The sequence below is a fragment of the Choristoneura fumiferana genome, chromosome 3 (genome assembly GCF_025370935.1).
Source record: "Choristoneura fumiferana chromosome 3, NRCan_CFum_1, whole genome shotgun sequence".
Lineage (NCBI taxonomy): Eukaryota > Metazoa > Arthropoda > Insecta > Lepidoptera > Tortricidae > Choristoneura > Choristoneura fumiferana.
The window spans coordinates 15666046-15690064 of NC_133474.1; the positions used below are offsets into that span (position 1 = coordinate 15666046).

Below are 24019 nucleotides of genomic sequence, written 5' to 3' on the forward strand. Positions count from 1 at the left end.
CAACGTCGATGAATGAAACTAAACTGTCAGGCCAGGGGCCAGGGGTTGACAGTTTAGTTTAATTCATCGAAAAGCGTATGTGAAAGACATTTTGACCATACTCAGTTCGATCGAATGGGTGCGCGGATTCGATATTCGTATCCTTGCCTGTTCACGGAAAAGGAAATGGTTCATGGTGTACCACTCTCGTCTAAGGGTAAGCTTTTCTAACCTTTGCAATAATAGCTCCATGTTCAAAATTTTATTCAAATATAAATTTAATGGAAAGAGACCCTTTAATGAATAAATGATTAAAAACACTTGGTCGTTTTATTTCATAACTTATACGAGTATGAATAAAAATTAAACTAGTACAAGACATCCGTAACTCCCATTTATCGTAGAGCGCATCACTAGCATTGACTGGAGACTATCAATAATGATAATATCGACCTGTGGAAAGCCCTACGACTGTCAAACAAGTGCCACAGACTGTAAAATTTAACAGGCTACAACGTCAATAATAGGAAACAACAATAATCATGCAGACGCGTAGGCCTGCAGGGCTACTACGAAACTCGAAGTTCGTATCATACCGTCCCTCTCGCTCTCGTATTAAATAGTATAAGTGCCAGAGGGACCGCACGACTTGAGTTTCGTAATAGCCCTGCTGATGGTGTGACCAGTCCTTTATGTTTTGATAAATGATTGTTGAATTTATTTAAACAGATTGTGTAAAAAACCACAAAAATACAAGGACACTATACGCTTTACTAAAGATAAATTTATACATACGATGGAAAATCAAGCTTGATTAATGAGGGCTATCGTTTTTTGTCTCACTAGATGGCGCACTGTTGCGTGAGGTTTTTAAGTGTGGCTTTCAGAGTCTGTTATTACGGGCGTTAAAACAAAGTTTAGATTAAACTCATATTTAAAACACCTTAAAACCGTACCATAAAAATATCCAGCCACCACAGTGTTGCTTAGTCCCGTTTTGTTCGGAAAAAAGGGAGGACAAAAGTTTCCGTAAGACAAAACTGTCTCAAAACACAGACATGCATTGCCCCGTAACGCATAATTGCCATAATTAATTTCAGGTAATGCAAAATATTCACAAAAAAAATCTAATTATAAATAAACCCGCGTAGCTCACCCAAAAACTATGAGATTTGACATTTCGGAGACCTCACGCTACACTAGCGCCTCTAGCGGCGAATTCATTCGCGATAGCCCTCATTCAGTTAAGCAGCTAACTAAACTAAACGCAATGCATGGCTGTCAAATGTCAAATTGATGACAAGACAAGACGACCAATAATCAATTTTAATTTTATTCATTCCATTCTGCTACATAGGTATTAGGTATATTTAATGAAATGAAGAAGTAAATTTATCAAGTTTAAAAGAAGCATACTAATTAATGTAGCAAAATGTCGACCCTTAACGGTAATCGAGAAAATCTGTGAAAATCAGTCGCCGTTTTACAAATCAGTTTGCATTTGCCTATTAATTGAAAATGGATTGGATTATTTCGGATGAATTAGGGCTAACCGTGGGTCACCTCGTGGGATGGGGAGCTGCCGGGGCTATGATTATAGGTGGGGTTGCACCCTACATTCCACAATACAGACAAATTAAAAGAACACAGGATGCAGAAGGCTTTTCTCTTTATGTTTGTCTTACACTTTTAATAGCTAATACACTGCGTATATTATTCTGGTGAGTAAATTCATGACTGAACAAAGATTAATGTTTTTTTTTTAATTCTAATGGTACTTATAAATTTTATTTTAGGTTTGGTAAAAGATATGAGCTACCTCTCCTTATTCAAAGTATTGTTATGAACATAACTATGTTTGTAATGATCCACCTCTGCGTCACTGTTCGAAAAAAGAACCAAATAATTAGAGCAAGGGAGCGAATATTCACAGGTGAGTAATTAATTTGACCTTGACTGAAAAAACATCTATCCACATAACATAATGTTTAATATGAAATTGTAGTTGTATTTTTCCTTTCATTTCTTTGTTTTATATATTGCATTATACATTATATTACTTATTTATCAGCAGTCTTGTGAATTGGTATTTATTGTGTTAATTAACTTCTTTTCTTTATTATTTTTAGCATATTATTTTATTTTTAACAATTTTCTATGTTTTGTTTGGTGGTTGGTGTAATTGCTGGTGACTTAGGTGCAATATTCATGTTATATATCCTATTATGTTGTGCAAATGGCTCAGACCAGCCGGATGAGACGGCTCGCTGGCTGGAGCAGCACAGCAGTGTCGTCAGCGGGGAAAAGCCCCATCGCTTCTACAGTGAGTCTCTTCTGTTTATTCGTGATTGGATTTGGTTTGCAAACACATGGTGTATTGTTTTGTCATTCATTCAACATTTTTGTTTCAGAAAATGCTTACAGATTTACTTTGCATTCAACTTGGTTCCATGTGGTTTTGAAGGCATTGTTGTGATGGAATAATTTAGCCATGAATGTGTTTGTTATCATTTATTTTAATTATCAGGCTTTCATTGGATATTTTCATAGCATGTGCTGCTACCTTATTTTATTGTTTGTTAAAGATTTACTGTTTTATGATTGTGAAATGCATTTCATAGTTTATAAATACATACTTAGATTTCTAAATATACTTTCAAGCTCCTTGCGTTTTTATTTTTAGTTCATTGCTCCGAAGCAGTGTTATCATTTTCAACCAAAGAAGTAAATGACATGTGTGATGGTCTGATAATATCTAACCCTTTCAAAGAGGTCCCAGGTCAATTTTATCAGTGTGTCATATGTTGCCTTATCATTTGATGTCATTCGCCTCTGTCCTGAGAATGTAACTTAGCTATACATATTACTTACACTATGTATATTTACATATACTTGAGGAACAGATTTATTATCATTTAGTTGAATTGTTACTGCATTGTTGCCTAATCTCTATCATATTTAATCTGACTTGGTGATGTGGCAAAATGATTTGCTGTTTTATTTATGTTTATGTTCTAATATAATAACTTAAAAAAGAGGTTATTTACAGTAGTAGGTAGTAGTCTAACTTAGGGAATAGCGCAAGTTTCATCAAAATCGGTTTAGTAGTTTTTAAGATAGAGATTTAAGCATATAATTAAAAGACAAATACTGTACTGTACTGTAAAGATTGTATTTGAACAAAAAAATGATTAAGTAATCAAATCAGTTTCAATTAGGTACAAATGAAATAAGAAAATATAAATAAATAATAAAATAAATAAAAGACTATTTCTCAAAAAGTCCATTTTCAGTTGTCCATTTATAAAAATAAAAATATATATTTCCTGGCGCTGTTTCAACACCAAAAATAAGTAATTTTGTGTTTAAATATATACAAAACCTTTTGGTAAAGGTGATAAAAAGTCAGATAATCTTTGTTGTAGGATCCAATATAAAGTTTTGATGTAGTTACAAGATTACGATTTTTTCCTCACAAGATTTTGTGACGTTTTCCTGACGTCAAGAAATTTTGGATGTTTTATGCAGTTTATGCTTTTTGATCTCGTCCTTAGTGTTAATAATTTCTTGACAAAACTGATTTTTTTGAACTTGATTTTCGTGATGGGACAACTTTTTGAGAAATACTTTTTTTTTTCTTTTTTTTTTATTCGACTGGATGGCAAACGAGCAAGTGGGTCTCCTGATGGTAAGAGATCACCACCGCCCATAAACATCTGCAACACCAGGGGTATTGCAGATGCGGTGCCAACCCAGAGGCCTAAGATGGGATACCTCAAGTGCCAGTAATTTCACCGGCTGTCTTACTCTCCACGCCGAAACACAACAGTGCAAGCACTGCTGCTTCACGGCAGGATTAGCGAGCAAGATGGTGGTAGCAATCCGGGCGGACCTTGCACAAGCCTACCACCTGCACTACTTATATATCATGGGACAATTATTGACACCACTTGACCTAGTCCCAAATACTAAGCAACGGATAAACATACCTATATAGATAAATACATACTTATACACATATTAAATACCCAAGACCTGAGAACAAACATATGAGATAAAACTTTTGTGTCTCCCTTTTTAATTACAACTTTTTAAATTTTTATTAAGTAAATCCTTTTATTTTAATAACGCGAGTAATATAAATTTACAAATGTCAGAAAACGTTACATTGTTTTAAAATTAATTAAACAAACCATTTTAAAAGTTAGGAATGTGTAGAAATTCCCCTGATTCTCAGATTTATAGCCATTTACGTCATATTACACCATCATTATAGCACTATGTGATAGTATACGAAATTAAATATTTATATGAAGTCTTTAATTAAAATTTTAATTGCAGATATGGAAAGAAAGTACTTTTGGGCATGGACGGACTTCCAAAGCTATGTGGATTGCATGCTGGTGTTCTCGGTGATCGGGGCAGCCGTCACGTACCTGCTGATAGGGTTCGCGCCCTTCGTGGAGCTCATTGGCTTCATGGCTGTGTTCACTGAGGCCATGCTAGGAGCTCCGCAAATCGCGAAGAACCATCAGAACAAAAGCACAGAAGGCATGAGGTAAGTTCCTTGTCAGACAAATTTATTTTCACTTTTTATGGGTGGCTTAAATAATATAAGCTGCATGATAGCCATAGTAGTAGGTATCTCACTCTCACGCATATGCATGAGGCGCAAGAATGCAAAAAAATCTCGCTTGTGTGGTTGTTAATTTGACCTGTTACACGGCATAGAAATATACCTAAGTAAACTAACTTTAGCCATAACAAAATTACAGTAGTTTCAAAATAGTCTGAATGTCTGCGAGAAAAGTATGATACGGCCGTGCCTTTGTTTCGCTCATATTTAGATATAAATTATAAATATACTCAATTAGGTACCAATTTTGGCATATGTTACTTACAATGTTTTTTTTTTGTTTTTCTAGCCTCAGTATGGTGATAATGTGGACGTGTGGCGACATATTTAAGACTGCTTATTTTGTAATGAGAGAAGCGCCCACGCAGTTTTGGGTGTGCGGCGCCCTACAAGTCTCACTAGACGTAGTCATACTCATACAAGTAAGTTATAATCAATCTACTCATAATGTAGGGCAAACCTTGGCATATAGGTGGTTCTTGGGTTCTTGGTAATTCGGTGATACTACGTTATTTTCTCACTATGAAGAAATGCTAGCTATAAAATGCAGCTGTCAGTTTTGATGCTTGCAATCGAGGTGGCAGCGATTTAATTGCTTACATTTCATCATCGTGAGCTCAGCGTAAGATTATAACATAGTATCAGAGATAAGCCAAGGTTTGTCTAGCTAAACAGCTAAATTGATTTAGTACTTGGAACGTTATCTTATAGCTTGTATGACGGATTGACTGATGCACTTACTTAGGTGACTAGATATCTGAGCGCTTCGTATGCTATGTGTCGCCAATGACATCACTTGACTGACGAAGACTAATTTCGATACTCGCGTCGCACTAAAAGCATTGCAAAAATTTATTGGAATTATTTTTGTGTTGCATGGACAAAGTAATTATTTTATAATTCAAACTATTGTTTGAATGGGAGGAATTTCGGGTAGTTGGACTTAAATTAGGGATTATTTTTAAAGCCCCGCCATACCCTGTTAGGGCTCGTAAGATTTCTCGCATCCTCACCCCCTCCCCCTTCCTACATATCGCTTTGACTTCTTTAAAAAAATGATCAATTACACTAAAAGTCATACATTAATAGTAATGATAATAATCTTTTATCTTTCATAAAATACAATCACCACATTACATCTCGCGTAAGGAAAGTTTTTTAAAACATAGGTTTTCTGTTGGCCAGTAATGATAGAAATATAAATGTACATTCAAAATGGAAAAATAGATTTCAGTTGTTTTCCTTAAACTTTTGATCTCAAATATTCAGCACAATGTTAGAAATTGGACATTTCGACTTATAAAATCTTATGTAAGAATGGCTTTTACCCCCATCCCAACATCAACTATTGCCTCTCGCTGATACATTTGAAAAATAAACTTTCATATTATTTTAATTATACTGTTCTCTGAAATTACAGTTTTACACATGTGTACTAATTAGGATATTAGATAACACAAGTCAATTAAAGCATTCAACTGTAGTTCATTAACGTGATAAAAGTTAGTTATAATAATAATATATTATGTGCTGCCTGTGTTGAGAGAATAAAAGTTGTCAAGTTGTCAACGTTATCTCAGTAGGTACGTCTAAGTAAGAAAAACCGGTCATGTCGGACCATGCTCAGTGTAGGGTTCCGTAGTTCCCGACCTTGCCTTAACTATGCCTTAGAATTTTTTTTTAGAAAAACTTAAAAACTGCTCAACTGATTAAGTTAAAAATAATTTTCCTAGAAAGTTTTTATTAAGCTTAACTTCCGTAACTTTTTTCATATTTTTTAGACGTGCTGGTCAAAAGTTAGAGGAGGAGGGGACACATTTTATTGAACTTTTGGAGTGAATATTCACTTAAAAAATTTTTTTTGCAAACCCCTATTCATTTTCAAATACCTATTCAACGATACCCCACAACATAGGTTGAGAGGAAACATTTTTTTTAAGTAGCCTGTATAGTGTCCCACTGCTGGGCAAAAGCCTCCCCTCTTGACCTCCACAACTCTCGTGGAAACATAAAAAAAAAAAGTTACTTTTTTTTATTATACAGATGTCGTTGTGTCTGATATGTATATTCAAGCCAAATTATAGCTTTCTAGTACTAACGGTCTCTGAGGACATACAGACAGACAGACGGACAGACATGGCGAAACTATAAAAACGAGGAGTATGCTATGATTTGACTTTGTAAAGATGTTCTTTTTCAGGTATGGTTGTACCGGCACGACACGGCGGCGGCGCGACGCGCGCGGCGCGGTGACTAGCATTGGCCAGAGAGCGACTTATAGCACGCGACATGGCCCCCCCGCGCCGCAATCGCCTCACTCGCCATCGCCCTCTTCTCGGTTCCGGCCCTCTGCTTCACAAACGCCTTATGATGACAGCTACTCTCACACACAAACAGTTTAAGGACAATACGTAGTTACCTCCAAATAACGAGGACACTCCTAAAGTGCATTGCCATTTAAGACTTCGGCCACCAGTTTAACTGCGGCGTGCATCTCGTATGCTGCAGCAAATCCATATTAATGTTCAGCAATATTTTCCCAGTGGGGACTGTACAATGCGATTTGATGCAGACGTTCGCCTTCCTTAATGCAATACTCGTAAAATGTGCCAATATTTTTATTTTTTATCAATGCCCTTTAGGAATTTTAACCGAGTATATTTTATATATCTTTCGGTCGAAGGTGCTATGGGTTTGTGCCTCTTTCATCGATGTTATCAACGAGGTTCTTTTAAAATTAATTTTAAAGTGTTTTATATTAATAATATAATATTACGCTGAAGCGTAAGTGTGATGGTCTCAGATAAATTATGTTGTCGATGTAGGATTCAGTCTGATGGTGACCAAAGTAGGAATTGGTTGCTTCCTATTTTGAGGGTGCAATCTGCTAGTCGTAACGCACGTCCTTTTATTTTCAGAAACGCAATTATGCTGTTTATTAAGTATGATGTTTATCTCCCTGATTTCAACAAAATTTGGGAGGTAGACTCAGTCTATGATTCCGAGCTGGAAAAACAGTCTCCAGATGTGTCCCCAAAATATTATATGGATGTCCGTTTTGTTACGAAAATTATTAGAAAAATTCGTAACAAAACACATCCATACAATATTTTGGGGACACATCTGGAGACCTTGTTCTTCCAGCTCCAGCCCAAAACTTATTGAAATTGGAGATAAATTCAGGGTACAATAGTAGATAGAAATGCCCAAGTACTATTTTTCTGTAAATATGTTGCGATATTGATTTATTGAAAGTAATATTACTTAGTGTGATTTATAAAGTACAAAAAGGCCGCATAGGTCACTTCTATGTGACGCTGAGGGCATTTGTGTGGTAGCTAGTTCGTACTTTAATACCATGGCAATATGTTACCAAAATTTGGAGCATAAAATTAATTTATTTAGATTACACTTAATTGTCGTCGTACTTGTCTTGATTGTTATAGATATGTGATTATGCGTAGTGTAAGTAATTGACATTATATTATGCATTTAGCTTTAATCATAAGTGACGTTTATTTTTATGTGTCTTTTTTCTTCCAGAAGTGGATAATTTCACAAGTATTATAAAATGGGTTTGGGAACTATACACCTGGACGTAGGTAGGTACAAATAAGAAATCAGAATCTATTTTAAAATTGACATTCGAACATAATTGACTGGTATGTACTGAACAGTTTTTTAAAGTATGTACTTCCCTAACTTCATGTAAACTTCATTAATGTAAAATAATTCTGGATCTGTGGGAAAGCGAAAGAACATGCTTATACTTGGATAGGTGCATGAGCATGAAGCATGATAAAATCAAAAAGTCCGTTCCTAGCTTCCATTGAATGTTATTTGAGCTATAGATAGTTTATCCATTGTCTAATATACTTCCTGACATGGACTTAAAGCGGTCAATAAAAGTGGTAATGATAGCGCATAATTATGTTGACACATTTGAATTTATTGTGTGGCCTGTGTGTGGCGTGGGTTCACTACAACTGAGAGACTACTTCGAAATTCGAAAATCGAAGTTCGTATCGTACCATCCCGCGCACGCTAATATTATTTAATACGAGAGTGAGATGGATGTGTAAGTTGTCCAAGGGGCCCCAAAGAATGGGGAATAGTTTGAGTACATGGTGTAACTACGCATATCAAAACTGGTTCCGCCTTAGCGCCTCTCCATAAACAGCTGACCATTACGAATTTAGCTCAGCGATGTTTTTATATAACTTTAACCTGGGGGGTCGCGACCCACAGTTTGAAAAACACTGATTTATACAATGAATGGACGTACCATATCTGCACTTGAAATAATCATATTTTTCATCACACTTGCTCGTAAAGAGTGTCAAAACATGAAGGCTACCTTGATTGCAACCCCCAAATAAAACCCTCGACCTTAATGTGCTTGTCATGAAACCCGTGGTCGGTACAAATTTTCTTATCATGAAGCCCAAGGTCGGTAAATGAGTAAATGTCCGTACTGATACTGCTGCGCGCGCTGCTGCAGGACCACACGCACACGCGGCTCAGGCACATGCTGAGGGAGGGGAGGGCGACGCTGCCAAGAGCGCAGCCTAAGGTATCGCCAATATTTGGAACAATTGTATTTTTTCTTTTAGAAATATAAAATTTTACTCGCAAATGTGATGAAAAACATTGTATGTCGCACGGGCGGTACTAGAATTACGAACATCGACTCATTAAAGCCCTCAGTCTTCGACTTCGGGCTTCTAATAGACTCTCGTTCGTAATTCCTTATTTACCGCCCTTAAGACACAATGTACTATTGTGGAATTTTATTCGATTTGCGAAGCATATTTTTAGGTAGATGTAACAGTCAGCTTCAAATATTATAAAGTGCAAATAGCCAACCAAGGTGCTTAAATATATCGGAAAGACTCTATTGTGCTAGAGTCTAGCGCAGTGTTTTTCAAACTCTGGGTCGCGACCCCCCTTCAATGTTTGTATTATCAACGTAGGATAATACAAATAACTGTAAGTGGGGGTAGGCAGGGGGACGCCAAATATTTTTCAAACAAAGGGGGATCGCGTCCTGAAAAAGTTTGAAAAACACTGGTCTAGCGTAACGTCTAGCAGCTAGATGGTAGAACGTGTTCTCATAATAATATTAGTACCTGGGCGACCAAGCTTTGATCGGGCTAAAACTTGATAATAACCCTTTTCTCAGAGAAAACACCAAACTAGATCGATTTGTCATCCCCGAAAACCCCCACATACCTAATTGCATCGAAATCGTTGGAGCCGTTTCCGAGATATATACATATATACAAGAATCGCTCGTTTAAAGGTATTAGATATGAGCAGGTCGCTCTTTTTATTTGACGCCAACTGTTCTGTCTGAGGTATTATTGTATAATAATTATTAGCTTCCATATGATACTTACTCACCATTTTAAGTATTGAGTGGTGTTTATTTTAATATGTGTATTAGGTACAGTAATACATTTTACGTAGGCTTCTTCTAAGTCTTCCTTAATGACCTCATATGTAGGTATTATTTTCAGATAAGATAAGTAATATGTTGTAGTGCGCGTGTCACAATAGCCAGTAGCCCTAGGATGTTATAGCAATTGTACAGGTTACCCATTATTCTGAAGCGACTTGATAATGAAACCACACGAGAGATATAATATTTATACATTATGTAATTAAAACATATCATATTTATATTGTAGAATAATATTCTAGGGTCAGTAAGTTGAATGAGATCCGAATAGACGTTTGGTCAATCCAGGTAAATGATTGTATCTAGCGACTATAAATAATTAATCGTATGTTGTGATTTTTATGGGTTATAATTTCCTTATATGTAATAAAATTATATGATTTGTTAAATGTGTTTATTTATTTCCTTAGTCCACCCTGCGGCCTACAGATACCGTAAGCAGTTTGGAACATTATCATTAAGTTAATATTCGGTGTAAGTATGTGCGAGATTATACGCTTTACGCGACGGTCATAAAGGCCGTAGGTCATAATCGTCCTTACGCGCGCTAACTGGCCTCGTATCATAAGTTATCGTTAAGCCGTAAAATATGAGTCGTGTTACACTTGTAATAAGATCCAATGCGTGGATGCTGTGTGTTGAAGGGTGGATCGATGGTGGCGGTTGCCGCGGGCGCCCTCTGGCGGCGGGAGGCGCCGGGCGCCGGCCCTCAGTGTGCGAGGCGACCGGCCGGCGCTCGGCCGTGTGCTAGGGCTCCAGCTCGACAGTAACCAGCAACTTCCTCGAATCCTCGAGGTAAGTGCTCCATGAATCAAAGCTCTATCATGAGTGCACCGAAATACCTCTAGCATTTACGGGTCTCGTTACTTTAACGACCATCCACTGACGTTAATTGTTGACATTAGTTCGGAGCGTCTCGTGTTTAATGTTGTTCCTTTATCAACGTCATCCGACGATCAATTTTGCATTGACATCAAAATTGATGACTGAATCACAAGATTTTTGAAAAACTAGGTAGATAGATTTTCGAGAGTTGAATCTGTATTCAAGCCATATACTAATATGTATAAAAGGTTACCTCGCAGTCATAAACATCCGGGCTTTTATCAGCTACAATTTATAGGTGCTGAAAAAAAAATCTGAACACGAACCGTCTCGTCTATCAGGTATACTTAAGCGAGATGTGTATTAAATTTTTGAACACGTAAGTACCTAGGTAAAGACAATTGATGTTTTTGAATATTTTTGATGACGATTGTATGTAGGTACCTGAACTGATTTATAGTAAAGATTTGGTTAGATTTAATTTTCAAATACACACATAATTTTCAAAATGTTGTTTATTTTATTTTTTATTTTATATTTATATGTTTAGCGTGTTTGTTACTCGTTCACGCTTAGACATAGCGGTCTGAACCGCAGGTTTCGAGATTTTGTAGGCATAGGTATCTACCTACTCATGTCGAACCCATGGGAGTATCGGGATAAAAAGTAGCCGGCCTAGGCACAATACACATAACTAGGTTACGTATATTGTGGCCTAGGTATGTGTTATTTTTTTTTTCAAAGAATCCCAAGTTCCCGTTATATTATCTACCTATCAAATCGACACAGACTTTACCATTTATTGTTTTTTCCCAATCATTCATTGATTAATAAAATAATTAATAAAAGGTATGTTTAGATACACACCCGACGACGTTCTCGTGCACACTTGCACGAAGGTATTCATGACCGCATTGCAGCAGGGTTACTACGAAACTCGAAGTTCTTGTCGTGCAGTCCCTCTGACACTTATACTATTTAATACGAGAGGGAGAGGGACGGTACGATACGAAATTCGAGTTTCGAGTTTCGTAGTAGCCCTGCAGCTATGGTTGGATATATGTTATTTATTTACTTAGGGATGGAATGTTACAAAGTGTTTAAAAACAACATCGTGTCCCTAGACGCGTCACACAAAGTCGTAAAGTAGATACAAAACATCGTTTAAATGTTATCTACCTAAGTAATTTAGTGGTTCTTAATCGTTTATCCACTTCCGCAATGTTACGCACAATCAAAGCGGTTTACCTTACCACTAATTATAGTAATCAAACATGGCACAGCATCTCTTTTAATTAATTGGACTAATTGAAATTGGCATAACGTTATTTCCCATAATTATTAATTCGCATAATGTAAATGCGCATAATGGGGATTATCATAACGATAAGTTAGCAGTAATTTAATTAGCATAACATTACTTTGCATAAGTATAAAAGAGTATAAACATAAAATGATTATTGTAATGAAATTGATATTTTATTTATCAAACAATATATAAAGTGTTACATTAAGTGGAAAATTAATACTAAAAGTAAAATGATTATTTTGAACATAAAACTACCGTGAGACTCACTCATATTAAATATATTGACCCGGATAACTCACGTCTTAAATCGAGTTTAGCTCGACATGTTTCGGGCTAATCCGTAGCCCTTCGTCTATGGAGCAACGCGACTCAGCAGCTGCTGCAACACGCGCACTGCGCGCCGCCGCTCTGCTCGCGCGACTACCCGACGAAACTGACACCGGCACACAACTACCGCGTTTTCATCATCATTTTCATTACAACTGTCAAATGTAGGGTAGCACACAACACAACATCGCTCTGTAAAGGTACGTAAGTGCGCGAAGCCATCGAGATTAGTCGTCGTCCGAATTTCAACCGGGATAGTGGTTGGACGCTACCTCCGAGTTGGAAAACGGTGTTAAATACTCGTGCTGCGTCATCGGTGTGTGTGAACGTACCTTTACAGAGCGATGTTGTTAATGTTGTGTGCTACCCTACATTTGACAGTTGTAATGAAAATGATGATGAAAACGCGGTAGTTGTGTGCCGGTGTCAGTTTCGTTTCTTTTATTATGCAAGTTCGCTGTTATGCACAATTATTTTATGCCAAATCAGTTATGCGCATTCATATTAATGTTATGCGAAATAAAAGGGCACCCCTTTGTGAGTCTCAGCACATGTCTTATAAGACTGCTATACCTAAGTATTTTGTTATGCACCTTTAGCTCTCTAATCCCCATATTCATCAGCGGTTCTATGTATAAATCGTCTGTTAGTTTTGCATTCATTTGTTAACTTTGTCTTTATCTACCACTTTGGTATTGGCCTTCGCAAAACACAGACAAAACGTACTTAAGTAATTGAAATTTAACATATCTCTGTTTTTTTACATATAAGGGGTGTTTATCGCGGACTTATTCATTTAAAAATTAAGAAACATTATTTTACAAGTTATTTTTTGCTATTTATTTATTTACAAATCACATATTCGAATTCAATATAAATCATAAACACTAAAACAATAATAAAAACACACATCAAAATTGAAAATTAAAATGAACAATTACAAATTATAAATTTTACAAGTTAGAAAGGTACCTACCTATTTACAATAAATTTAGCTTTAATGGCGTAACAATGACACATGAATAATATAATTCCAGGCAATTCCAGCTCATTTTTTTATTGACAGTGTCATTAGTAGACTGGTTAGCTGTACTTCAGGATATTCATATTTATTAAGATATAGTATCTTCATCAGTATACTCGTACCTACCTACCTAAGGGCTCTTTGCACAACTATATATCCGACAATGTCGTCAACATAGATACGCAATAGTAGTTTAATGTTACTCATGCACAAAGCCAACAGATCAGGAAGTACCTAGGCACCTCGAGTTCTCAGCGGTGATTTATTTTCTGCGTAGCTCGCCAGTTGCCTATGTCCATTGAATAGCAATATCGACGCATAAAAATGGGTACTGATATTAACGAAGGCAGCTTATTTACCACAAGCAACGTACGTAAACAATCAAGCTGCTTTAATAATTAATATGTTTAACACAGTAACAACAGGACAATTAGGTAATTCTTCGATCTAGCTCTCCAGACTATTCCACATGCAAAATCCTATATACTGTTCAGGAGCTGACTTTTTTAAACTTTCTACCAGTATTTCTTGATTACACCGAGGTCATTTTTAAGTTAAAATTTGTTTATTTAGCATAATCTTCCATCTTCTTTCTAAGTCTGTGCTGTGTCTATATTACTAAGCAAACATAATAAACCAATAAGTAAAGTTCACGAAAATCCAAAAACAGTGTTGTAAGTTTTATTTATTACAATATCTGAATGGCACCTCGCAAACAAATCAATGATTTAATTCTATGATTTTTTTAATGGATAGATGTTTAGTTTAGATGCCAAAATTACGGAAATAAAATATACTGATAGTAGAAAATAGAACAATACAATACAATAACTCTTTATTGCACACCAACACAGTAAGCAGTACAGAAAACACATGTATATAGGGATGTTAATATAATATTTTTCAAGTCGCTTTATTACGTTGTTTATATCAAAGCTACATTGTACGTCATAATATGACGAGACGTCAGTAACTCCAACGCAAGAATCTCACCAAATTAAGTATTCAATCATTGACATTGAATAGAGTCTTGATTTGCTAAGAATACGACAAGTTCGCCTTGCGATCTCGCGCACAATTCTAAATATAGTTAAGTATAGGTACTTAATCGAAAGACAAGTTCATGTATCCTGGGATTCTTAAAGAAGAACCTACCTTTGTTAGATTACTTACATTTAATATAGAAAATCAAGTTCAGGTCTTCAAATACAGATAGATACATTACTACTAAAATAAATAAATCACGTACCTATGTACTTACTACCTAGTAGGTACTTAAATACAGATGAATTAATTTAATTTGTCAAATACTAGCTCTTCAGCTGAACATAGCCAAGCTAAATGGGCGACCAACGATGTACTACAAACACAATATAATCACCAACAAGCTCCATTTAGCATTCATAATAAAATATCATTAAGCCAACGCAGTGTTTGCATTTACAGCACGGTTGAGTTGAAATGAATTTCAAGAGTAGGTTGTGCTATATACTATACCTACTGGCTGTTGTTACAGGCTGTACATACTATATACTACTGTACTAGTACTAGCTAAAAGCTTTGTCTAATTAATTTTACGCTCTCTGTTCATTGTTTTAACCATACAAAATAAGTTGCCTACAGCCTAACTAAGCCTCGAAACATAAAAATCACTTAATTATGCACTCAAATATTAACTTTTAATAGCTGCGCCACGATGAGTGCCGCAAAAATAATTCGTGATTACATTTTCCCGCACACGGAGCTTTAGACACCGGGGATCCATTCCGGATGCGGAATTTTCACACGTCCAAACCCGCCCGCATTTACCGCACCTGCCCACTCTACTCTGCTTACTTTACATTTTTACCATGCTGCGTCATATTGTTCGTTTTATTTTATGCGAATGCGAGCTCTACGGCGCACCATAACGTCCATAACAGTGACGTGATAAAGACCTAACTTTATTAAAAACTGGCCAAGTTCGTGTCGGTTCGTGCACCGAGAGTTCCGTAGAAACTAATTTTCGGTACATATTTATTACTATTTATTGCGTGGATCTCGGAAACGGGTCGAACGATTAAGATTTGCTAAACGGGGATTTTCGGGGAAGAACAATCGATCTAGCTTGGACTTATCTCTGAGAAAACATTTTTTTTTTAAGTTTTAGCCCGAGCGACAGCTTGGTCGCCCGGGTACCTACCTACTGTATATAGGTACATTATCCCTACTTATTTATAATTGCGAAAGTGAATTTCTTTGTTTGCTTCGCTTTCAAGCCTTAACTACTGATAAATACTTTGATCCCGAACATCCACACTCATTTGAGTTGTTCTCGAGGGCGCGCGATAAACGAATTTTTCGCAGATGAAGTCACGGTTATGTGGCTAGTAGCCACTACAATCGGCCGTATCTATAAAAATCCAGTGGCTATAAACATACTGAACCTTGGTTCAAAGCAAAATTTACGCTATGTGGGGTCATTTTGTATATTTTTTTAGCCTGTTAAAGTGCCCCACTGCTGAGCAAAGGCCTCCCCTTCTTTCCGCCACTCGTCCCTATCGAGAGCATGCTCCTGCCACTATTTGATATGCGTCTAAGTCATCTCGCCATCTTCTCTTCGGTCTGCCTCTGTTACGATGCCCATCCGACGGAACCCAATGGGTAGTAATTTTGGCCCATCGCTGTGAGTGCATGCGGCAGACATGACCAGCCCAGTCCCACTTCAGCTTCGCGGTCTTAGCACCCACATCTGCAACATCTTATTTTGTATTTTATTTTTTGTTGTTGTAGCCTATGTAGGTACAAATTTTAACTGTCTATCTATTATGAGCCCTGTGACGTACAGACGGACAGACAGACAGCGTAACGACATTAATAAATTCTGTTTGCCACCTTTGGTGTACGAAGCTTTTAAGCTTTTTGCTGATTGTCATTTTTGTTTACCTACTGTATCTACTTCGTACATTTTCATCAAAACTTCATAATTGTTATACCAAATTTCAAGTCAAATCAACGACCACTAAATTGCTAGAAGTGGGTCAAATTCGACATATAAAATTTGATTACACACAGACACCGGGGCACGAGACAGGTGGCAGGTATCACTTAATAAAAGCTTGTAAATAAAGATAAAGTAGGCAAAATTACATTTGCGACGCAATAAAACAACATTATCATTGCAGTTAGCCGTTAATTACGGGCTGAGAAGGTTGATGACATTTTTATTAAAACAAATTTACGTTAGCCCCCAACTCTGAAAAATTGCTGTAGGCAGAGTCGTACTAAATGTATGGGGGTGAGAGTGGGGTGGGGTGGTCATTCCGAGGCAGCCGGGGAGGTCATATCAGCCATGAGCGGAGTGACCGACCCTCTCCGAGCCATTTACTCCAGCTCCGGCCCACACGTTCCAAAATAATTTTTCCTACCACAACGCGATCACGTCACATTGATTTCAAATTTGAACTTTGGCCTATGTCAGCAGGGAATTAGATACGCGTAGTTCCTCTTCAAAGTTATCAGGTACCTAGTAAAATAACATATTGTAAACATCTTGAATGTATTTTAATAAAAAAACGACCTAGTGAGAATCGGACCCGCACACCGAGGGTTCCGTAGATCTCTAAAAAATCACATTGGCTTGGTCTACATAGAGGTACCGTTTAAGTTCATAAAGATTTATACAGCAGTCAACAATACGGTTCTTGTCTAGGATCTTCTTATTTTATTTTATTTTCTAAATAAAATTAAAAATGATACTTTTCTTGAAGGGCCGCATGTTTATTTTAATTTAACTTTTATTTCTAGGTGTAACGGGCTCGTATTTTAAACGTCCTAAAAATCCGTTTAATTTCCATCTATCAGTACCCCTGTGACAGACATACAGACGGACAGCGAAGCGACAGTAATAGGGTTCCATTTGTCACCCTTCACGTACGGAACCTTAAAAAAAGCGGCCAAGAGCGTGTCGGACACGCCCGAAATAGGGTTCCGTAGCCATTACGAAAAAATTAAGTAATATTTTTCTAAGGATTTCGTATTTTGTACGGAATATTCCAAGTTTAGGTAGGTAAGTTTGATATAGTTACTACCATCCTGATTTTTTTCAAAATTTTCCACCCACCGGTTTAGATTTAAGAAGGGGGGGGGACGCTCGATTTTAATGAAAATTTGCACTTTAAAGTTGAATATTTTGCAAACAAATCACTGAATCGTAAAATCGTCGGCATACATATATATACGTGCAAAATTACAGCTTTCTAGCATTGATAGTCTCTGAGCAAAGCTGCGGACGGACAGACAGACAGACATGGCGAAAGTATAAGGGTTCCATTTTTGCCATTTTGGCTACGAAACCCTAAAAAGAACCTGACTCAGCAATTGAAGCGGGTGTGTTATTTGCCGTGGAGTTCCCTTTAGACGTGTTGGATACCAAGCGTCCCATAAACGCGACAAAGAGCTTTGAGCAAAGCCTAGAGTTTCACGCCCCACGCAGTCGGCTCGGTGCTTGGAGGGTCAGGAATTTTTATTACACAATCCACTCAAGTTTGTTTATTTACCCTAGAGTTTTCACTACCAGATACATATATATCTTCTTACCAGAGCTGTCCCATAAGTAACATAACTGTCATGCATTTGCGGTGGCAAAGCGCGCTTTTGTTGGTGATTTTCTAATGTGTTCATATTTGTTTATTCAGTATCTAAACAAAGTTTACTGTCTTGTCCGAAATATGGGGAACCATAAATAAAAGACACCTTTTTATGGGTTGGAGCTTTGTTTGCTGTAGTAGTACGGTAGTACTCGTACTATTAGTTATTCTGTGATATATTACTAGGTATTATTTAAACTTAACACTTGAGTATATTGCTAGGCAATTAAAAAAGTTTAGGAATTTCAAAGACATCAAGTTTTGTAATTCGAGACGACGATTGGCCAATTTTTTTTCGTAACGCCGTCAGTCAACAGCGGAATACCTAATTTTTATTGACACATCGCTTCTCTACTTACCCACCTCACGTGACACTTTCCGCCAAATAAGGCATTTCTAGAAATGGATCGAGTAAGTCTGATTTAGGCAGTCGAGTTTCGTCACGTAGCCGACCTAGCACTGTGGTTAGATTAAGCGGAAGAAGTGGTATTCCTCGAATGTCAACAAACGTGAACTTTGACACAGTCGCGAGTTGGAACACCGCTCACGTTCCGCGCGCATTCTCGCCGAGGCGTGGGTACTTGGCTAGGAAATTCTCTAGTGTGTTAGTGATAACGCTAATCATTACTGCTAGGGATTGCTAAAAATCATAATCAAACATCATCATTAATTAAACATTGTAAGCGCTTTGGTTCCATACTGTTAAGCTTATAATTGTAATTTTATGAATAAATAAATAAATCAATAATCGTACTTACGATTACTTTATTACGATTTCTTATGATTCCCTTTCCCATCTTAAACGGTGTAGCGTAATCGGCTATTTCTTTTTACCCGACTGCTCGGAGGAGCGTTATGTTTTTCATGCGTATGTTTGTATGGATGTGGATATGTATGTCCATTTCTTTGGTCCTCGCTGCAGCCTAAACGGCTGGACGGATTTTAACACAATGAGGAATGATTGGATTCGTCATAACTGTCGGAGTGACCCGTGGGAATATCGGGATAAAAAGTAGCCTATGTGTTATTCCAGATATCCAGCTATCTACATACCAAATTTCATGACTCCAAGCCCAGCCGTTATTAGTTCGAGATTTTATCCCTATCCCGTAAGAACATCGGGATAAAAACTAGCCTATGTGTTATTCCAGACGTTCAGCTACGTACATGCCAAATTTCATTACTCTAAGCCCAGCGGTTGTTATTTAGAGATTTTATCCCTATCCCGTGGGAATATCGGGATAAAAAGTATCCTAACTAAACGACAGTATCGTAACTAACTTTTTGCCAACTTTCATCCAAATCCGTCCAGCCAGCCGTTTCAGCGTGAAGAAGTAACAAACATACTTAATCACTCACAAACTCACTCACTCACAAACTTTCACATTTATAATAAGTATTATATTATTGTAACAATATGGGTATCAAATGAAAGCAAATAATTAGCCCATTTTAAATATTTTAAATATATACCTACTGCTTATAAATTTCAGGGAAATATCAAAAAAGTATAAAATAAAACATTAAATATAAAAAAATCAAAAACCCGACTGCCTTAAAAAGTAAAACGAACAAAATAAGTCTAGTGGTCTAGAACTGTGAAGTAGCTAATTTAAATCGAAAATACAAACTGAAAGAAAAGACCAGCGCTGGGAATCGAACCCAGGTCCTCGGCATTCCGTGCCACGTGCTATAGCACTACACCACCACTGGACAAGACTGGTTTGTATTTTCGATATGGGTTTTACGGGATGACCGTAAAAGTAACAAAAAATAATTGGAATTGAAATAAAAAATACAAAAAGATTCCAAAAAAACAATTTTAAGCTAATTTAACAGTCGGGACCCATTAAAATCGCCACCAAGCTCAAAAATTGTTGTTAATGGGTCCCGACTGTTGAACTTTAAATTAGCTATCTTGGCAGAATTCTAGACCACTAGACTTATTTTCTTCCTTCTAGTTTTTAATTATATTACAGTAGGTAGCTTAAGTGTGCAGTTCAGTGCAGGACTCCTCCTTTTTTGAAGTTGGTTAAAAAAAGATAATGTTCCTTACATATTTAAATGATTCAGATACCCACCCAACCCATTTTTGAAAAAAAGTGCACCCCAACTAATATGAACTTGAGAGGATTTATTATCTTCTTGCTTAAAATAAAAAGGAATATATTTTTACCAAATATATATAAATTGAGGCGTTATCTGCGCGTTGGTGTTGCGAGACTTGCGAGAACTGACGTCATGCGGTGGGAGAGCGGGCCGGGAGACCGCCCCCTGTAAGTACCCCTCGACATCTCTTGATCTACATCACCGTTAATATTGAGGGACGTTCCGCTGATTAATTCGCTTTAAATCGTGGGTATGCTCAATTTCCAGGTAAAAAAATCTCATTACATTACGTAGGTACAAAAAAATAATTATAAGAATTTTAGGAATCGTCATCATCATCATCATCTCAGCCGTAGGACGTCCACTGTTGGACATAGGCCTCCCCCACAGACCTCCAGTTGCTTCGGTTGGCAGCGGCATCCACCGTGAACCCGCGGCTTTTACCAGGTCATCCGTCCATCTTGTTGGTGGACGTCCTACGCTGCGCTTGCCGATCCGCGGCCTCCACTCGAGAACTTTTCGGCCCCAACGGCCATCCGCTCTCCGTGCTATATGGCCCGCCCATTGCCACTTCAACGAGCTAATTCGCTTGGCTATGTCGGTGACCCTTGTTCTTCTACGTATCTCCTCATTTCTGATTCGGTCCCGTAGAGAAACCCCAAGCATAGCTCTCTTCATAGCTCGCTGAGCAACTCTGAGCCTATTTATAAGGCCTAAAGTAAAGCACCACGTCTCGGGTCCATATGTCATCACTGGCAACACACATTGGTTAAAGACTTTCGTCTTAAGGCACTGAGAAATTTTGGACGAAAAGACATTGCGGAGTTTCCCAAAGTTGGATTCGACGATTGACCTCCTTCTCGAAGTTGGACTTACCTAATTGGTCGGTTTGTCCTAGGTAAACATACGTGTCAACAACTTCAAGAACTGAATTCTCAACCAAAACCGGGGTAGGCCTGTTCATTTTGAGGCCCACCCGTTGGGAGACTCGATTGAGGCCTTCGAGCATCGTGTTGAGTTCCTCCAGCTGCTGCGTGCTGAGTTTTAGGAATATTTGGTCTAAATTTAGGTAAAGTCACCTGCATTAACTGCCACAGCGGAGCGTGCAAAAATATCTGACACGGTACGTCCTACCGTCTCTAGCATCTCTAGAAATAGAGTCTTATATGCACGCTTTGTTGTGTCAAATATGGGTGTTGGTGACTGTCAACACCTATCAATCAACAGACTCGCGCACGAAGGGTTCCGTACCATTGTCTATACAACATTAGACATTAGCAAAAAAAAACCGGCCAAGAGCGTAGCGGACACGCCCAGTATAGGGTTCCGTAGCCAATACGAAAAAAATAAGTAATATTTTTCTAAGGATTTCGTATTTTATACGGAATCTTCCAAGTTTAGGTATATTTTATACCTTAGGCTGCTATTTAATCTTAAACTACTAATAATTCTCAAGCAAACTTAGCCGTTATAGTTTTCCTTGAAAGTTTGATATACTACTACCATCCTGATTTTTTTCAAATTTTTCCACCCACCGGTTTAGATCGAAAATACACTAAAATATAGATGCACAGAAAAACCAAAAAATAAGACCAGCGCTGGGAATCGAACCCAGGTCCTCGGCATTCCGTGCCGCGTGCTATTACAAAAATTACAAAAATTTGGAGTTGAAATAAAAAATACAAAAAGATTCCAAAAACCAATCTTAATTCACCGGTTTAGATTTTAGAGGGGGGGAGGACGCTCGATTTTCATGAAAATTTGCACTTTAAAGTTGAATATTTCGCAAAAAAAATCACTGAATCGAAAAATCGTTTGAGCAAACCCCTAATGGCTTTAAAAAACCTATCCAACAATACCACACACTATAGGGTTGGATGAGAAAAAATTACGTCTATGGGACCCTTTTTGTACCATTTTTTTATTGTACCAAAGCCGTGGACGGACTGACAGACAGACAGACAGACAGACATGGCGAAACTATAAGGATTCCGTTGTTGCCATTTTGGTTCCGGAACCCTAAAAACGGAAAAAAGTTTGTTGTATGAGAGCCCCCTTAAATATTTCTTTTATTCTGTTTATAGTATATTTTGTTGTTATAGCGGCCTCAGTAATACAACATAATCTGTGAAAATTTCAAGTGTCTTACTGTTACGGCTCAAGAGATAGAGCCCTGTGACAGACAGACAGCGGAGTCTCAGTAATAGGGTTTCGTTGGCACCCTTTGGGTACGGAACTCTAAAAAAAACAGGAAAATGTGTGAATCGTGAATCGATAAAGTACACGCGTCACCTTGTTAAGAGTTCTGAGAAAGCTTTTTACTTTCAAAACTCAAAATGAATTATTATTTCATATGGGTTTGTAGAAGAAGACACCGTGTAGGCACAATAAAGATAAGCGCCTGTAGAATAAACAAAGGACATTTCTTCAACGTTCACACGAGTTACATAAACAAGAGAGAGCCACAATAACAGATATTTAGATCTCGCAATCATTAACGCTATTTAAACTTAAATAATAACGCTGAATGAAGCGTTTAACTAAATAAAAAAAATAAGTTTTAGACACCAGTTTTTTTTATTTAAAATATTTTTTATTTCACCTATGTAGTGCTGACAAAATTATAGAAAAACCACAAAAATATTAGACGAATAATTTAGACTTGCAGCACAGATACAATTACTTGCAGTAGTTGCAGTCCAAAGGGGTAAAGAAGCCAGCGCAGCATCATGGAAATTCTACCGCAGACGGGCAGATCGATCTTTTGAAGGTTTTTTTTATAATTTTATGATAAACATTTTTGGTTAAGTTGTTTTTTGTTTTTGATGTTTAAATATTGCTTACCTGTGTTAACTTTAAAGAAATAAGTCCAGTTGTTCTCGCTCTTACCAGCATATAGGTATTTAGTCACTCGTTATTTTTGTACCTATGTGGGTGGGTATAACTAATATAGGTTGAATGGCTTCTAGTCATGTCATAATATTAATGATGTAATGGATGTATTAGTTGTAATATTTGATTCATTCAAAGCTCGTATAAGTAAATTAACCAAAGCCAATCCATTATATTGGTTCTGACCGGCCGCGGGATTCCATGTCTGCGTCTGCCTGGCAAGCGCGAGCTGTCCCTTGGGCAGCACTAAGAAAATTGTAGACCTTACGAGCGTTTCAACCGCTTCATTTTCGTGGTCTCATTTTTTTATGAATGGGCTGTAAGAATTTGATGACAAACTGTAACAGAATCTTCTGTCACGTCAACAAAAATGTGCCCAGGAAAATCATACTCGTACGAAATAAAAAAACGCTCAATAATGAAATGACGCTTTACAAGTCCGTTTCACGTAGGTAATCGATATTAATTTAAATGGCGTAGGTACGGTTTACTTCGCCTCCACCTCCGTTACTGCGGATCTTCCGCAAAAAATTATAGGTACCTAAGTATCTATGTACCACCGCCTCCGCACCCGCCTCTGTAATTTTAATGCGAAGTTGTAATGGATCTTAATATTTTAGACGTATTATTTAGGTTATTTAGACTGACAGGGTAACGCATCTGCAATCCTCTAGGCTGCGGAACTTGGATGGTCGTACTCGTACTTACTTAATTACCATTTGGTGGTGAGTCACTTGCACATTTGCCACTCTATTTAAAAAAAAAAAATTATGTCACATATTTAAGGGGGGATCTGGTGGAGTCTAATGATTTGTGATACTTTAAATAA

General features: G+C 37.3%; 2 protein-coding genes across 9 annotated transcripts in view; both read left to right on the forward strand.

Annotated features, from left to right (window-relative positions):
• The first annotated feature begins 970 nt into the window (after window positions 1-970).
• Window positions 971-10465, forward strand: LOC141426733 (solute carrier family 66 member 2). Of its 8 annotated transcripts, none has more exons than XM_074085865.1 (6): window positions 971-1700; window positions 1776-1912; window positions 2177-2302; window positions 4321-4537; window positions 4905-5037; window positions 6802-10465. In XM_074085865.1, exons 1-6 carry the CDS (start codon window positions 1498-1500, stop codon window positions 7015-7017), a joined length of 1032 nt encoding a protein of 343 aa, XP_073941966.1. In that variant the 5' UTR covers window positions 971-1497; the 3' UTR covers window positions 7018-10465. The 8 variants fall into 8 exon arrangements, with proteins under 8 accessions (XP_073941966.1, XP_073941967.1, XP_073941969.1 ...); XM_074085866.1 differs by having other exon boundaries at window positions 972-1700; window positions 2225-2302; XM_074085868.1 differs by having other exon boundaries at window positions 972-1700; window positions 6816-6955.
• Window positions 10466-10740: 275 nt separating this feature from the next.
• Window positions 10741-24019, forward strand: part of LOC141426740 (ubiquitin-conjugating enzyme E2Q-like protein 1) — a 37690-nt gene continuing 24411 nt past the window's right edge. Inside the window, exon 1 of the mRNA XM_074085881.1 lies at window positions 10741-10871. The gene's annotated coding sequence lies outside the window, so the exon portion shown is untranslated. The remainder of the gene's footprint in view (window positions 10872-24019) is intronic.

Coding starts and splice junctions, on each gene's coding strand:
- LOC141426733 (XM_074085865.1), top strand. CDS start 1,498: ATGGATTGGATTATTTCGGATGAATTAGGGCTAACCGTGGGTCACCTC. Junction 1,701..1,775: donor ACACTGCGTATATTATTCTG/GTGAGTAAATTC, acceptor ATTTTATTTTAG/GTTTGGTAAAAGATATGAGC. Junction 2,303..4,320: donor AAAGCCCCATCGCTTCTACA/GTGAGTCTCTTC, acceptor TTTTAATTGCAG/ATATGGAAAGAAAGTACTTT.